The sequence below is a fragment of the Bison bison genome, unplaced genomic scaffold (assembly GCF_000754665.1).
Source record: "Bison bison bison isolate TAMUID 2011002044 unplaced genomic scaffold, Bison_UMD1.0 scf7180017864535, whole genome shotgun sequence".
NCBI lineage: Eukaryota > Metazoa > Chordata > Mammalia > Artiodactyla > Bovidae > Bison > Bison bison.
Genome location: NW_011495084.1, coordinates 580,722 through 598,784, shown reverse-complemented (window position 1 = coordinate 598,784; position 18,063 = coordinate 580,722). Strand labels below are relative to the sequence as shown.

Genomic DNA, 18,063 nt, shown 5'->3' with positions numbered 1-18,063 from the left:
TGACACTGCCCAGGAACACTGGGCAGGAACGGCCGAATGCTCTCTGGGCAGTTTTCCCTCTCCAGCCATTCTGTCGTCATAGACGCAGGGGCTGGCATTCATGGCAAGCTTTTGTTTAGCTGCCTCTGTTTCCAGCTGGCCCCAAAGTCAGTAGGCCATGGACTCCCTACCAGGGTCAGGTAAGAAAAAGAGTTGAAAGGCAGCAACATCAACAGGAAATAAAACATTTTTATTGAATATCTGTGTAATATGTTAAGTCATTTTTAACAACAGTCAGAAAACTACTGTGGAATTCACTACACGAAATGAAACAAAATTTAAACCACCTCATCAAAAATGAAGGTAAAATACAGCTAAAGTAGTTGGCTCGCAGGCCACGAGCCATATGGCAGAAGAAAACACCCCAACATTTCTACAAGATACAGGGAAAATCCACACAGAGAAGCACTCAAGCAGGCAGTAAATATACACGAAGGCAACTAGGCTCGTTCTAGAGCATCAGATTCTAATACTTTACACAGCTCTGTCAGAAGGGTGCATGTGGCTTACTGGAGGATGAATCTCAGTCTTGCAGCAGGTTCGGTCACTGACTTGTGACAGATGTAGTACCAGCTGATTCTATGGTGACAGTGTCCCATGTCTGGCAGTGTTGCAAGAGAACGCATTAGTCGTGCTTTAATGCAAGAAATGATGTGTACTTGGCAACTCGAACCTGCTTGTTTCAAAATGTGTGTTTCGGTGCGAACAACTTAAAGCTGAATACAGTGAACTCAAATGTCAATTTCTGATATTCAAGGAACTTAAAAAAGTCAACTCCCTCGCTTTAGTAGGGGCTTATCTTTTAAATCGGAAGGAGTTTCATTTGAATCTTTTTTTTAAAGCAGATGTTTAATCTCACATCAGGACTTGTGCATTTTCTACTGTCTACTTTCTGAAAAAAGTGTGGAGCATCCACAGAAGGGAGAGGTCTTATTCTCCCTTCGTCCTTCAGGTTTATCCCAGTCCAGGACTCTGCTACAACTGGGCTGAAAGGCCAAAGGGCTGGCCTCTGCTTTGATAAGGAAAGAACTAAACAGGAATTCTAGTTCTCTCAGGAAACAGCCAGCCCTACGATTGAAGCTTTCCATTAGCCTTTTTTGAATTCTCTTTGAGGTTTTAAGAACCATGGCAAAATCCAAAAGCCTGAACGTGAGGCTAATGCTTAGCTTCCTTCCATTTTGTTTTGGTATTTTTGAAGACGGACTTTCCCTTCAGAGCATTCCTTCTCTGGCCTGGGAGTGAGAAGGAACCACAGAGGTTGGTGGGAGCAAAGGCTAGGTGCAGTGGAGATCAGAGGCTGCCCTTCGGCTAAGTGGTGGTCTGCTGCAGTGGGGATAAATATGATATATTGCACAGTGCTTGACAAAATGCTGTGTGGTCCACCTCGTGCTTTCTATCGTTCTTGTCCTATGCATAGCTTTTCGGTGCTGAGTTGGTCCTTTGTAATGAGAACTGTTTGTGCTACACACACCTTGGGCAGTGCAGTAGGAGGGAATGGCAGTATTGTTACAATATCACTAAGGAATAGATTGAGTGCTATCCACTGAGGAAACTACGTTACGTGTCTAAGCACACACGGCAGTCACAGTGTTACACAGAGCAGTCCTTTAAGACTCTTATGGAATGACTAGTAGCTTCATAATAGTGCCATTTACTACATAATAACATTGAAAACATGTAAAAACTCCTCCTAAATCAAGCATCTAGTATACATAAGAGGTTGCTTCAGTTTGCTAGAACTTGTTCTTGGTTGTGTTTCACCTTTTTTTTTTTATTTTAAAGGACAAATTAAAACTTATTTACGTAAAAAGAGCATATAAAAAGATCACTAGCTAACTGTCTGTTTTGGCTTTAATGGAGGTGCATTCAAAACTATGGCTAGTTATTTCCTTCCTCTTTTGATGGGATTACAATACTGTCTGTTTACCACCAAGTAATTTTGTGTCCTAAGCACAGATTGCTGTGTTAAAAATACTCTGCATTCCTTCTAATCCGGTATAATAAAATATTTTGTTATGAAGTCGATGTGCAAACCTTTGGAATCATTGTAGGTGTGACAGCTGGAACGGAATTCACAGGGTGCACGTTGTGTATGAAGGTGAGACGGAGAGCTACTTTTCTTCTTGAATAGTCAGGCAACATTTCGAAATGCCGACTTCTCTCCTCTGCTTCTTCCCACCCCTCCCATCCCTAGACAAATGCGGGTGTGTACACACACACACACACAAACACACGCACACACGGAATACCATCAAGTCGTTACTCTATGTGCAGTAACATGGAATCATCAACCACTGGTCAGTTGCTTCTGCGAATGTCAGAGTGAAGCTCTGACTTAAGCTCTGTAGATATGCACAGACGGATACTATTCTGTTTGTGGCTGTGCTTCCTGGAGGTCAGGCTGGATGCTGCTCAGATCATGCTAGTTTGCCTGTGAAGAAATTCTACAAAATTGGATTCACCCACCAAATCTGTGGTGCAAGCGTATCTTGGTGCTCATAGGATTCAATAGAAGCTCAGGTTTAAGTTGTCCTTTAAGATGTCAGCTTCACTGTACTAGTGCCTTACAAGTTGAGATTGCTGGAATGCAGATGATACTCTATTTACCGTATAATATATTATCAGCTCTCCTATATCTCAGTCAATTTACATAGTTTAAAATAGAACATCTTATTAAAAACATCTAGATATACACAGATTAGGAAACGCTTACAACATACAAATACACAAACTAGAAATAAATCTTTAGCATACTGATATGTACAACGGTGTGATACAATAAAGAATTTCCGTCATGCTCTATCTACACATCATATTGCTTAAAAGAAGAGTAGATTTGGAGGGCAGTGGTATGATGAAGGGCTTTGGGGCTCTCTACGTTTAAATTTGTGCAAATTAAAACAGGATTTGAAGTACCACTGAATTGTGTTAGGAATGCATGGCTGGAAAAACGAAAGGACCCATATTACTGAGGTATTTACAGATACTGGCTAAAGAGCACTATGTGGGCAAACACAGAAAGGCTTCTTCTCCCCTTACTTCTTGACTGCCAGCATGGCGTCAACCTCCTCCTCTACCTGCAGGGTGTGCCACTGGGCGATGGGGCGCCGGGGGTTAGCCAGCATGTCTGACCAGTGTCGCAGCTCCGCCCCGGTGCTGTTGTAGCCCACGAACACTTTGCCGATGGCATCGTTCTTGCCAATCTTGTCATAGTCCAAAACAGTTACCACCACTTGCACTTTCTGAGAGAGGACACAAAATAAACATTAATCATCCAGCTCTAGAGGTACAGTCCTACCACCAAGCTTCTTTGAGATCCAAGCAACTGGGAGATAAGAAGAACCAATCTGAAAGTACCAGGACAAGGCTGAAAATGACTTGGAACATGCACAAGTCCAGTCCTTCTTGTCATTATTACACCATCAGCATCTTCAAAATACTTAATAAATGTTTCTTTTGGCACAGTTCTAAGACTTTCATGTGAACTGCTCAGTTACATTAGATCCTGTTAACTGCTGTCATGCAGATAAGATGCTAAAGCTCAGAGGAGTTAAATCACCTGCCTGAAGTCATATAAGAAATGAGTGTTCATTTCTTATATGTTTCCGGAGTTCATCTTGTAAAATACCATGCCATGCCGCCCACGTCAACTTGTGTTCACTGTTAAATCCATTTGTTTCCAATTGTTTTATCAACAAAATTTCTGACATTAATACTCAGATCATTTTTTTTTGGGGGGGTTACAGTTTTCAAAGCAACCGTATACTGCAGTCCTATTTCAGGTGGGAAGAGCCAGCATAGTTTAATTTAAAACCACTGTAGAATTTCAGCTAATCGATGATTATTGTGAGTATAAAGTGTGACAATAGAGGGAAAGTCTTCAATAAGTAGTAATTAACTATATTTTTTCTCATTCATAAATTCTCTCAGTAAAAACGAAATAACTGTGTATCCAGCATTGACATCAGATGGAAATAACCCTTTAAGCTGACAAGATTTACTCCAGTGATTCCATTAGGTTGTGAGGGTTTATTTTATTTTTTCCAAGCTTTAAACTTATTATTTTGCACTGGGGTATAGCCTATTAACAATGCTGTGATAGTTTCAGGTGAGTAGCAAAGGGACTCAGCCATACATACAAATGTATCCATTCTCCTCTAAAGCCCCCTCCCATCCAGGTTGGCACATAACACTGAGCAGAGTTCCATGTGCTATACAGTAGGTCCTTGTTGGTTATCCATTTTGAATATGGCTGTGTGTTCATGACCTTCCCAAAGTCCCTGATTATCCCTTCCCCCTGGAAACCCTAAGTTTGTTTTCTAAGTCTGTTTCTTTCTGTTTGGCAAGTTCGTTTGTATCATTTCTTTTTAGATTCCACATAGAAGGGATGTCATATGATATTTCTCCTTTTGCGTGTGACTTACTTTATTCAGCATGACACTCTAGGTCCCTCCCGTTATTACAAATGGCATTATTTCCTTTTTTTTAAATGGCATTATTTCCTTCTTTTTAATGGCTGAGAAATATTGTGATGGCGTATTTAATGCCTTACTTTTTTAACTGGTCAAAGAAAATCTAGGCCAATTTGACATGAAAGAAACGCTTTCTAAAAGTACATTTTAGTTCTTTCTAAGTAACTGATTTGCTTAGTCAAAATAGGCAATGGTTCCAACCTAGAAACCAAGGGAAAATCGGGCCTCAAGACGCATTGAAGAAGGACTCTTGAGGTCTTTCTCGGGTTGCGGCAGGAAACCCTGGGTTCCCTCGACTTGTGCCGGTGACCTCACGGAGCTTCTCAGGGTGCCTCTGAGAAGTCAGGGATACCGTTGGGTAGGAAGGGGCCTCTCGGGACTCCACTGGGTTTGGTGCAATGGAAGAGGGCCTCATCTCGAGTTGAGGCAGGAAAAGGACAAATTTAGAGTTAAGTGAAATTTATAACTTTTGGTGGCCAGAGTCAAAAGAAGCAGAAAATGTAACCATGGAAGCCAGGGCCAAATGAAGATCCTGCCCAGCTGTGGCCCTTTACTGCTCTATTGTCTGAGGATTGCATTCTGTACGAACATCCTGAGAGAGGCACCCACACAAAGCTTCAGATCAGAGAAGAATGATCACTTCTGAAAGTGGAATTGAGAATGTAGAATGCACCACACGGGCAGTAAAGGAAGCAAATTTCCATTTTGTGCAGCCGTGGATTGATTCCATTACCAAGAGAAAGACCTATTTACTGGATGGCATTTGGGACCAAGAACAGCGTCATGGTGGTTCTGAGCACTTCTCCCAAGTGATTTATCTGGGTGCCCTCTGGGGGCAGAGACACTAGGGGCATCGTGGACAAAGCGAACAAGGGTTTTGGAGGTTGGAGTGAATAGTTGGAGTGAGTTTTGGTTTCACCTAGAAACGTATTGTGGAGAAGGAAATGGCAACCCACTCCAGTGTTCTTGCCTGGAGAATCCCAGGGACGGGGGAGCCTGGTGGGCTTCCGTCTATGGGGTCGCACAGAGTCGGACACGACTGAAGCGACTTAGCAGCAGCAGCAGCAGGAACGTATTGATTAGTAGCAACCAGGACAAAATATCCTTATAAGGGACTTTCCAGCTGTGTATGTAGCATATACATTTTTGGGGAGTAGAGGGATGGTTTGCTACATTTTCCTGTCATTTGGGGAATCAGTATATTTTGCTTCTTTCATGTTTCATGTAGATAGAGGCAGAAAGACAGTCTTATAACCTCAGGATAAATGAAACCTAAGTCCCTATCACAGCATGTTAAATGCTCAATTATTTTCTCTTGGGAAGTGCAAAGCTTAGGTAAGCAGCCTCTTGGGGGAAAAATGAGAAAAAAGAGCAAATTGACTCAAAGAACGGAGAAGACAGGATACAGTCAAAGGCGTGCTCATTATTTTCATGCCTCATGGACTCTGTATCAGGCTGTCTCTGTCCTGACAAAATGTTATCTTCTCTGAAAGGCTGCCCCAGAAACCCAGCACACATCTTGTTTCTAATGTGCTTCATTTTTCAATACGTTTGCATTTGCTGAAATTTATAGCTGAAAAGGGACATGTATTTTTTCTTTTAATGTATAGAATTATAGCTCAAAGGAATAGATTTACAATCGGATTTTTTATTGCAATGTCCTGCCTTAAATAGTTTTGTGGAATTAAAGCACAAAATGCCAGGAGGTGTTAATTTCCATAGGACTAATGTCTCAGAACTAAAAAAAAAAAAAAAAAAAAGAGTTGATCAAATAAATACTGCAAAATAAATTGTCAGAGAAATTTTGGATGTCTTAATTTGCCAGTGGGTCCAAAGCAGTGAGCTCACTGGTTCAGACTAGTAAACAAGTGACTGGGGACAGGGAATCTTCTGCAATGTCATTTACTTGTAGAACAGCTATGGAAAGTAAGTAAGTGTGTACAATCTGCTGCTTCTGCTGCTAAGTCGCTTCAGTCGTGTCCGACTCTGTGCGACCCCATAGATGGCCACCCACCAGGCTTCCCCGTCCCTGGGATTCTCTAGGCAAGAACACTGGAGTGGGTTGCCACAATCTGCTGACATGCGGAAATATATATAAGAAAGGTTATATGAAAACTGTGAACTGATGTGAGGATGGTGGGATTATTGGCAGTTAAAAAACTGGCCTATATTATACAGTAGCTTCTAGCCACAGGCACTTGCTTAGTCGCTTCAGTCGTTTCCGACTCTCTGCGACCCTACGGACCATGGCCTGCCAGGCTCCTCCGTCCATGGGATTCTCCAGGCAAGAATACTGGAAGGGTTGCCGTTTCCTCCCCAACAGGTAGCTGATTAAATTTAAATAAATTAAAATCGAAGTCCCCTGTTACACTAGTGGCTAAGGTGCTCATGGCCCACCTATGGCTGGTGGCTACCGGAGTGGACAACACCGATATTCCCATCCTTACAGAGTTCTGTTGGACCATTAGATCCATTTTCTAATAAAATGCTAATTTGAAGAGAAGAGAATATTAGTATTGTGAATAATAATGGTGGGAACCATATCCTGAGTGTTCGAATGTGCTTAACACTGTTCCAGATGCTTCTACATGCTTCTCGCTTCGCCTGGGTTCTGTTATTATTCCTGTTTTACACACGAGCCTCAGTTTCCTTTTCTTGTTTAACTATTTCTTTATTGGCTGTGCTGAGTCTTCACAGGTACGTGGGCTTCTCATTGCAGTGGCTGCTCTTGTCCCGGGGAACGGACTCAAGCGTTTGGCTTCAGTAGCGGCAGCTCATGGGCTTAGTTGCCCTGTGGCATGTAGAATCGTCCTGCACCAGGGATCGACCCTGTGTCCCCTGCATTGGCAGTTGGATTCTTAGCCCCTGGACCACCAGGCAAGCCCCCAGTTTCCTTATATGTATATAAAACTGGGGTAATAATGGTGCTTCTTTCACAGCATAAGGATTAAATGAGCTTATGCAGGTAAAGTGCATAAGTATGTACCCTGGGCCTATGTACAAAATAAGTATACAATAAATGTGGCTATTATATTAACTTTCTTCATGGAATAAAAGAGTGATTCATTCTTAAAGTACTGTATTTTAAGAATGGATTAAAAGTAAAAATATGCAACTGAAGACTGTTTGCTGACTTTTGTGATTCTGAACCTGTAGAAAGTTCCATGCTGTAGTTTTTAATTGCCCACCCTTCATCTTTCCTTCAAGTCACGAGCAAATTTCCATAGGACTGAAAAGATAGACCCACATCAAATATTTTATAAAGTTTAAAAATAGTGTGGCTTTAACCAATTTGACTCTCTGCCACCCATTAAAAGTTAGTAAAAATAGCCTATAATTAGTGGATGTGAACTTTGGATCCAATAGCCTAACTATGGACTATGAGATAAGAAAACCTAAGCATATTTAAGAATTGCTAAGTAATAAGTGAAAGTGAAAGTTGCTCAGTTGTGTCCGACTCTATGTGACCCCATGGACTATGCAGTCCGTGGAAGTCTCTAAACCAGGATACTGGAGTGGGTAGCCTTTGCCTTCTCCAGGGGATCTTCCCAACCCAGGGATCGAACCCAGGTCTGCCGCATTGCAGGCAGGTTCTTTACCAGCTGAGCCACAAGGGAAGCCCTAAGTAGTAAGATTATATGCTATCTCTGTGGCTACATGTAGATCCTATTTTGAACCTATTAACTGCAAGGTCTTTTAATAGAATACTTCCAATCATAATAAATATTATCTAGCAAATTAAGGTTCCTTCTTTACAAAAATAACCATCCATTCCAACTCAGAAACAGGAATCTGAATTTAAACAATTGAAAATACAACTTGACCTAATTTTTCTACTGGTAAAAGATTAATTATGCTGCATATCTAGCATCAACCAAGATATTTCTTTTCTCACTTTTTATTTTTATTTTTTGCTACAAAGAGGTGATAATGAGAAATACTGTGGCTTGAGAGTCAAAAGTTAAAGCTCATTTTTTCTTGACCTTTTAACTGTTGTGGATGTACTTTTTGAATTAGCAGAGTTGTTCTGTTGGTGTTCTTTTTCCTACTTTATTTCTGCTCACCAGAATGCTGCTGCTTTTGCTGATGAAGCAGCGTATCCTATGCTGTGTATTTCATCATTTCCCTCTTCACGTAGCTTGAGCATCTAATGTGCGTGGAGTAAGGATGGCAGTTCAAGTAGAGACATGTGCACTGAGAGTTTACAAGGTCTGTGTGTTTAATTTATGCGGTCTGAAGAAACGAAATCGAAGGGGAAGACAAAATATGTTTAACATTACCTGGATTTGCTCAAAGGGTACTTCAAAGCTGAATGACTCATTGTAGTAGGGGTTAAGTGTATTCTTTTTAATTGTTGTCTTTTTCTTCTTCAGCCTCTTGCCATTCTGCATCAGATGAATCTTCACATAAGGATCTGAAAAATAGAAACAAAAACTTTAGGAGATCAGAGACACATATTTTAGATTATAATTGAGTTTATAAAAAGTAAGTGTTTCATGTAGGAAAGTAATTGTGTAGCATATGTTTAGTATTTTTAAAAATTTCAAGTGTTTCTTGTTGAAAGATTTTAAGTAACCTATGGGCCATGTATTTTTGGTCATGATATCTCAATGTAGGTAGTTGGATTTAGGAGATGAGAGCAGTGGTGTGCTGGCAAACCTCCTTTTTGGGGAAAAAAAAAAAAGTCTTGATGTAGCATTTGCTAATGTTCATGGTATAAATATTCTCAGCATGGCCAATTTCAAGCTAACTGTTTAACAACTGGCTTAGTAAATTCCTGAAAATTTAGCAGTTGGCTCTTGTAAGCTGGCAAGAAACCGGCTGCAGTATACCACTGCATGGAATAAAATTCTTGACAGAGAGGACAACGGAGCCGTTTCGTTCTTTCACTTACTCATTTGCTCAAACAGTAATAGGCCCTAGGGGTATAGATGCAAACAAACCAGACTATCCCTGTTTTCAGGATAGAACTTCAGACTTGTGGGAGAAATAGACAATGAACTTGAAGAGAAATACATGTGAAAGTATAACTTGAGAAGAGTGCTCTGGAAGAAAAGAGCAGATTGATGTATGATAGAGACTCCCGGGGTGGTATGGTGAGGATGAAGGAGGAATGGAATCATATAGTTAGATCACTTAGGTAAGACCTTTCTGCAGAGGGAACACTGACAGTGAGATGTGAATACTGAAGGGCGAGAAGAGGTTGTGTGTCTGAGTGTGCGTGTGTGTGTGAGAGAGAGATACCCAGGATCTGTGCCAGAACATTTCTAGGTAGAAAAGAGCTTCAAGGGTTCAAGGAAAAGCGAATAAGCTGGTAGCACCCCCAAAAGTAATGAGAAAAGGAGCAGGGGAAAGATTCCCTTGGCAGTTTCCCAAGTCTCATTGCTAGGTAAGACAATGGATGGATAAGATGGTTCGCATTACTAACAGATGAATGACCCCCCTACAGGTTATCAAGAACCAATGCCCAAGTTTGATAATAAAATCTACTGTTTCCTGAAACATTTTTCTGTCTGATAGGCAATGCATGTTCATTATAGAAAAATATCAGGGGGCAATGATAAACAAAAAGAGGAAGAAATCATCCATGATTTTACTCCCCTGCCATGCCTTCCAAAATTTCTTTCCTTTCTTTCAGAACATGGAGAGCTGTAAAAAAACTTCACAGATATTCTACTCTAATGCCCATGTACTTTTAGAATGTACAGCTGCAGACCAGAGAAGGTGGTTTTTATACCCCTCTTCCAATCCTCCAGTAGAACATAACTTCTGAAGGACAGAAAATTTGTCTGCCGTACTCACTAATTGAATTTACTAAACAGTATCCAGAAGTATTCAATTTTTGTTGAATAAATAAGTGGAACTTATTTAGGGCCTAATAATCTGGGCCTCCTTACCTTTACTTCTCTGTCTTCCCATTGCCCCAAAGCCCAGATTACTTAAATACGTGTAGTCTGCGTTCTTTGTTTTTAATGTTACATCCAGTCAAGGGGCTTGCAATTAAGATTTTAGTCAAAATGAAGAATATCTTTAAAAGCCAGATCAAGAAATGAGAAACCATGTGTGTCAACTAAATAGTTGGTCAGTTAAAAAAAGTCCGCTGTGAATACTTGCCAATGAAGAGGAAAATGAGAAAAGCCTGCTGCTCTCAGGCAACGCTGATTTTTGGTACAGAGACCTGGCTTGCCTACCAAGCTGCCCGTCTCCTCCATCGCAGCCCCTTACACTGTATAAAGATGGTCAAGCCTCCAGTTGCACCTTGGCACTGACAAAATACCGTGGTACTAAACACTCCCAAATCAGCGTTGATGGCTCCTATGTTCACGTGTGGAAACTCCATCAACCTAAGGCACAGGCTTTTGCAAGACAAGCATGGTGACTGTACGTTTATTCCTTTAACACAGTAAATGACCAGCAAATTCCTTGTGCATCTGCCTTTTGAGCAAGCAAATTAAAAACCAAGATCCTTTCAGATTTCAACATGATCTCTGATGTGACCAACGCCTGCAGGAGAACAAGGTGACTCAGAAAAACTGACTAGTTAGGTTCTCACTGACTGAGGGGGCCAGGTGTGAGCTAACAACTGAGTAACAGGAAAGAGTCAGTCATCTGAAGTCAGTCATCTGAACCAGCCAGAAGGAACCGTACGTGCAGAGCCCCATGCCGCTTGCCTTTCCTCCTGTTTGTGTATCAAGAAGGCAAGGGGGAAGGAGGGGGATGGTGAGGTCAGGGATGTAACACTGTCAAAAGCAGAATCTGCCATTCCCACCCCAATTCAGAGGTATTCTATAACTTAATGACCCCTCCAGAGGGCTGGAACAGGAGCAGGTTTGGGGCAGTATGAATGGGCAGAGGGAGGCTTTGCCTTTGCAGATTCCTCCTGATACAGGCACCAAAACCACTTACTTTATAGCCAAAATTCCCAGCTTAATCATAACCAAGACTGGCAGGAACTCAAAGGTCTTTTTCTCTTTTTTTCTTCCCAGATTTATTGAGATATAGTTGACACATAACATTGTGTAAGTTTAAGGTGTACAATGTGACAACTTGACGTACATATGAGAAGTGATTACCACAATAAGGTTAGTTAACACAACTGTCAGTTCACATAATTACGACTTTTTTTGGTGGTAAGAACATTTAAGCTCTACTATCTTATTAGCAACTTTCAAGTATAGAACACAACACTGTCAGCATGCTGTCCATTGGATCCCCAGAGCTGACTCATCTTGTAACTAGAAGTTTGTACCCCTTGATCAACAACTCCTCACTTCCCTTGCTCCTCAGGCCCTGGCAATCACTATTCTACTTTCTGCTTCTAGGAGTCTTTCTTTTTAAAAAATAGATTCCACATCCACATAAAAGGGAGGTAATACAGCATTTGTCTTTCTCTCTCTGACTTATTTCTCTTAGCATAATGCCCTTGAAGTCCATCCGTGTTGTCTTCTTTTCTTTGTGTGGCTGAATAATATTCTATCATATCTATCACACTTTCATTATCCATTTATCAGTTGACAAACATATAGGCTGCTTCCATGTCTTGGCAACTGTGAGTAATGCTGCAGCGGACATGGGACTGCAGACATCTTTTTGAGATAGTGATTTCCTTTACTTCAGATGCATACCCAGGAGTGGAATTGCTGCATCATATGGTATCTCTGTTTTTAATTTATCTCGAGGAAACTCCATACTGTTTTCCATAGTGGCTGCACCAACTTATGTTCCCACCAGCAGTGCATGAGGGTCCCCTTTTCTTCACATCTTGAGCGCTTGTACTTCTTGTCTTGCTGATGATAGCTATTCTAGTAGGTGTGGCTTTGATTTTTATTGCCCTGATTATTAGTGATGATTAGCACTGGATCTAATCATCACTAATCATCCATTTTTTCCTGGATCTGTTGGTAATTTGTGTATCTTCTCTGAAAAAATATCATTCTAACCTCTGCCCGTTTTTAATTGGATTAAAAAAAAATTCTACTTTTCTTTGTTGCTGTTGAGATGTATGAGTTTCTTATATATTTTGGATGTTAGCCCCTTACCTGACATATGGTTTGCAAATCTTTTATCCCACTCCACAGGTTGTCAGAAGTCCTCTTTTTCAATGTTTGTGCCTGGATTAAATCTTGACTGTCTAAGCCCAACAGCTTATGTACCCAAGGTGGTCACATTTGAGCATCTTCTTTGTCCAGCCATCCAAAGTCTTACATTAATTCTCCAATTTCTCTACTCTTCTTCATTTTCATCCACTCTTTGGCTTGATTTCATAAATGTCCTCTGGTTGAAGTCTTGCCCTGGATTCTGGTCCCTTTGGAGATGGCCCTAATCTCTTGATTAGTTCACTAGCAACTTCTTTGGGAACCTAGACCTTGCTCCTGTCTCCCTAAGTATGGCTGAGACTTCTTAATGGAAATATACCCACGTAACTATGAGACACACCCATGCTTTAAGGACACGCACACTTTTTATAGTAAGGATCACCTCTTCTGTAAAGTAGAACTCTGCATACTTAAATTTGCTCTGTTTTAGGGACTGGTCCACAAAGCAAATCCTTGTCAGTTTAGTTTCTTAATGGTTTAGAGATCCTGGTCATTGCATGACAAGACATAATTTTATGGAGATGATAAAATAGGCAGTCATGAGACTCCTAGGGATCAAGACCATCCCCATGGAAAAGAAATGCAAAAAAGCAAAATGGCTGTCTGAGGAGGCCTTACAATTAGCTGTGAAAAGAGAAGTGAAAAGCAAAGAAGAAAAGGAAAGATATAAGCATCTGAATGCAGAGTTCCAAAGAATACCAAGAAGGCATAAGAAAGCCTTCTTCAGCGATCAAAGCAAAGAAATAGAGGAAAACAACAGAATGGGAAAGACTAGGGATCTCTTCAAGAAAATTAGAGATACCAAGGGAACATTTCATGCAAAGATGGGCTCGATAAAGGACAGAAATGGTATGGACCTAACAGAAGCAGAAGGTATTAAGAAGAGATGGCAAGAATACACAGAAGAACTGTACAACAAAGATCTTCATGACCCAGATAATCACGATGGTGTGATCACTGACCTAGAGCCAGACATCCTGGAATGTGAATTCAAGTGGGCCTTAGAAAGCATCACTACGAACAAAGCTAGTGGAGGTGATGGAATTCCAGTTGAGCTATTTCAAATCCTGAAAGATGATGCTGTGAAAGTGCTGCACTCAGTATGCCAGCAAATTTGGAAAACTCAGCAGCAGCCACAGGACTGGAAAAGGTCAGTTTTCATTCCAATCCCAAAGAAAGGCAATGCCAAAGAATGCTCAAACTACCGCACAGTTGCACTCATCTCACACGTTACTAAAGTAATGCTCAAAATTCTCCAAGCCAGGCATCAGTAATATGTGAACCGTGAACTTCCAGATGTTCAAGCTGGTTTTAGAAAAGGCAGAGGAACCAGAGATCAAATTGCCAACATCCGTTGGATCATGGAAAAAGCAAGAGAATTCCAGAAAAACATCTATTTCTGCTTTCTTGACTATGCCAAAGCCTTTGACTGTGTGGATCACAATAAACTGTAGAAAATTCTGAAAGAGATGGGAATACCAGACCACCTGATCTGCCTCTTGAGAAATTTGTATGCAGGTCAGGAAGCAACAGTTAGAACTGGACATGGAACAACAGACTGGTTCCAAATAGGAAAAGGAGTACTTCAAGGCTGTATACTGTCACCCTGCTTATTTAACTTCTATGCAGAGTACATCATGAGAAACGCTGGGCTGAAAGAAACACAAGCTGGAATCAAGATTGCCGGGAGAAATATCAAGAACCTCAGCTATGCAGATGACACCACCCTTATGGCAGAAAGTGAAGAGGAACTCAAAAGCCTCTTGATGAAAGGGAAAGTAGAGAGTGAAAAAGTTGCCTTAAAGCTCAACATTCAGAAAACAAAGATCATGGCATCCGGTCCCATCACTTCATGGGAAATAGATGGGGAAAGAGTGGAAACAGTGTCCGACTTTATTTTTTTGGGCTCCAAAATCACTGTAGATGATGACTGCAGCTATGAAATTAAAAGACGCTTATCCTTGGAAGGAAAGTTATGACCAACCTAGATAGCATATTCAAAAGCAGAGACATTACTTTGCAAACAAAGGTCCGTCTAGTCAAGGCTATGGTTTTTCCAGTGGTCATGTATGGATGTGAGAGTTGGACTGTGAAGAAGGCTGAGCACCAAAGAATTGGTGCTTTTGAACTGTGGTGTTGGAGAAGACTCCTGAGAGTCCCTTGGACTGCAAGGATATCCAACCAGTCCATTCTAAAGGAGATCAGTCCTGAGTGTTCTTTGGAAGGAATGATGCTAAAGCTGAAACTCCAGTACTTTGGCCACCTCATGCGAAGAGTTGACTCATTGGAAAAGACTCTGATGCTGGGAGGGATTGGGGGCAGGAGGAGAAGGGGACGACAGAAGATGAGATGGCTGGATGGCATCACTGACTCGATGGACGTGAGTCTGAGTGAACTCCGGGAGTTGGTGATGGATAGGGAGGCCTGGCGTGCTGCGATTCATGGGGTCGCAAAGAGTCGGACACGACTGAGTGACTGAACTGAACTGAACTGAACTGAATGAGACTCCCTAACGTTGCCATTGCTCTTGAGTACAACTACTAGATACCATGTGTGGCATCCAAATATCCATTAGGTTTTTGTAAGCCTGTAAATACCACAGGGGGATAGGCAAGCTACAAAGTTGGGCTGCTGTCCTCAGGAACTCCATATGTCTATGACTACACTGCTTATATTCTGTTCCCGGAACAAGTGCTCATGGAACCCTTCATGATCTAAATACTGACAGCCCTCCTTCAACACCATTTCGATAATCCCTATTGCTATTGAAACAGGTGCAAGACTTGGGACAGTTGGCTTTTTATTTGTTTAATTTATCCTAAAAAGGGGGTGGGATCTTTTTGTTTTTCTAACTGTGGTAGAAATGAAGAGCTCTTTTCTGATATCTATCTAGTCTCTAATAGTATATGTTTCTAACTTTTCAGTGCTAGAAAATGATGAGCTAGCATTAGAAAGAAGGTTCTTCCTGCCCAACGATAAACTGCAGTTACAAAGAGTGCAGATTCATTGCCGCATTTTGGGTGATTTTCAGGTGTATCATCTGGTCTTGTTCTCACTACCGCTACCTTCAGTCACCATTTGTCAGGCTCTCTTTTTGTCTGAAATCAGTCTAACTGAACTCTACCTCCTTCTGTCATAATAGTTGTTGTAACTTGGGAGAATTTTAGAACACTGTAGTAAAATCACCCCCAAACTTTTATATGTTGACAGTCCTCTTTCATATAAAATTTAGGTTTTTTGTTCCTAACAAAAACAATTATAGAAGGCAGAGAGATATTTCCCTCAAAAGATAGCCATATCCTAACCCTCGGAATTTGTTAATATGTCACCTTATATAGCAAAAGAGACTTTGCAAATGTAATTAAGGTTAAGGATCTTGAGATGAGAGGGTTGTCTAAGAGGACCCAGTCTAGTCATGTGAGAAAACAGAGGCCCTTTTCTGGTTGTGGTCAGAAAGAGATGTAACAATAGAAGACGGGTGCAGAGACAAACCACACTGCTGGCTTTGGAGATGGGGAAAGGGGCCACCAGCCACAGAATGCAGGTCACCTCTAGAAGCTGGGCATGCACACACTGCATATTTAAAATGGATAGCCAACAGGGACCTGCTGTGCAGCACGTGAAACTCTGCTCAATGTTATGTGGCAGCCTGGATGGGAGGGGAGTCTGGGGGAGAACGGACACACTTGTGTGTCTGGCTGAGCCCCTTCACCACTCACCTGGCAGTGTCACAGCATTCTTAACTGGTTATTCCCCAAGACAAAATAAAAAGGTAAAAAAAAAAAAAGTTGGAAAAGGCAATGGATTCTTGCCTAAAAGGAACACAATTCTGCTGACACCTTGATTTTTGTCAAGTGAGACCTGTGTCAGACTTCTACAGAGCTATATAAACAAGTATTATTTTTAAAATTAACTTTGTGATTGTTTATCTTGGTAGCAACAGAAAAGTAATACAGCAACCAAAATTGAAGAGATAATTCTGTTGTTTATCTAGCATGGTTTGAGGATGAGAGTTTAATTTAAATAGATCTAGAAAATAATATTTTGGAAAAAACTGATATTCTTTCCAATCTCCTAAAAATTATTACACTGTTATTCAAAGCAAAATCTTTCAAAAATTTGCTTTTTTTGATTAAAATGTTAACATAGCATGAAATCAAAAGATAATATTTATGTACAGGTGTTTTAGGGTTCTAGGTAAAATTAGTGAAAATGAAATGCTAGCTGAGAATAATTTTTAAAGTAAGATCCATTGCAAGGTTTAATATAATAATCTTCCTTTATATCTGTAGAGTGCGTGAAGGTGATATATGTACAGGCTTCCCTGGTGGCTCAGATGGTAAAGAATCTGCCTGCAGGGCAGGAGACCCAGGTTTGATCCCTGGGTTGGGAAGACCCCCAGCAGAAGGGAATGGCTACCCAATCTAGTATTCTTGCCTAGAGAATTCCATGGACAGAAGATCCTGGCAGGCTACAGTCCATGGGGTTTCAAAGAGTTGGACACGACTAAGTGACTAACACTTTCATATAAAACATGTACAATATACATAACATATATGTAACACACACACATAACATATATATAAACACATTACATATATATGATAAATTATATAATCTCCTTTAATCCGTACAACAATCCCAGTGAAAAAACTGGGGCTTAGAAAGGCTGATTTTTTTTTCCCCAAGAATGTATACCAAGGTCTTCAGACACTGAACCTGCTGCTCCGTGTGATATTTGGAGAAATAAGTTAGCATCCTGTTTATAAGTACAGACCCTGGAGCTAAACTAACTTGAATCTTGGCTGTGCTACCAGCTGTGTAGTTTGGGCAAGTTATTTAAGCTCTTTATTCCATAGTTCCTTCACCTTAAAGTGATGAGACTGGTCATACCTCGCTCAGAGAATTGTGAAGATTAAATTGAGTTTCTCTTTTGAAAGTTCTTCAGAATGTACTTGGCACATATTTTATTAATTATTCATATTTATTATAGGGTTGTGAAAGGACTGACATCTAAGTCAGCATCTGTGTGTCAGACCCTCCCCCAAATCACTTTGTACAACTGGTGCCCACCATTAGCAAATGGGAAAAAGTCATTCCAAGCTGACCCTAGTGCCAGATTTATTTCTGGAAAGAACACCCACGCTGAGCAACTGGTTCATTACTGAAGAACTTACTCCTGTATAAGATGAAAGAGAAGGAGTTTCTTTCTTTTCTACCTGCAGAGATGGTCTTGAGGTGTGTGATGGGAAATGAACCCAACATCCAATATTCCACATCGTCCTGTTCCTGAAGTCAAGACATCAAATGACTCAGAGCTGAGAAGGTGATCTGGAGAGTTCTACCTGCAGTCTTATTACTGTGGTTCTAGGATAGTGTGAGCCAAAACTGTGATTTATGGACCTTTCTTTCCAGATATTGAGCTAATGTGGGTATACTTGGACATATTATGTATG

The 18,063-nt window shown here is 40.9% G+C and overlaps 1 protein-coding gene across 1 annotated transcript in view; it reads right to left on the bottom strand.

Moving 5' to 3' along the window:
* Positions 1-207: 207 nt before the first annotated feature.
* The window catches only part of SYT1 (synaptotagmin I), a 229,162-nt gene continuing 211,306 nt past the window's right edge, over positions 208-18,063 (bottom strand). The window contains exons 7-8 of the mRNA XM_010832008.1: positions 8,792-8,925; positions 208-3,281 (exon numbers count right to left, since the gene is read on the bottom strand). Of these exons, the coding sequence (XP_010830310.1) occupies positions 3,075-3,281; positions 8,792-8,925 (341 nt within the window). The 3' untranslated portion in view covers positions 208-3,074. The remainder of the gene's footprint in view (positions 3,282-8,791; positions 8,926-18,063) is intronic.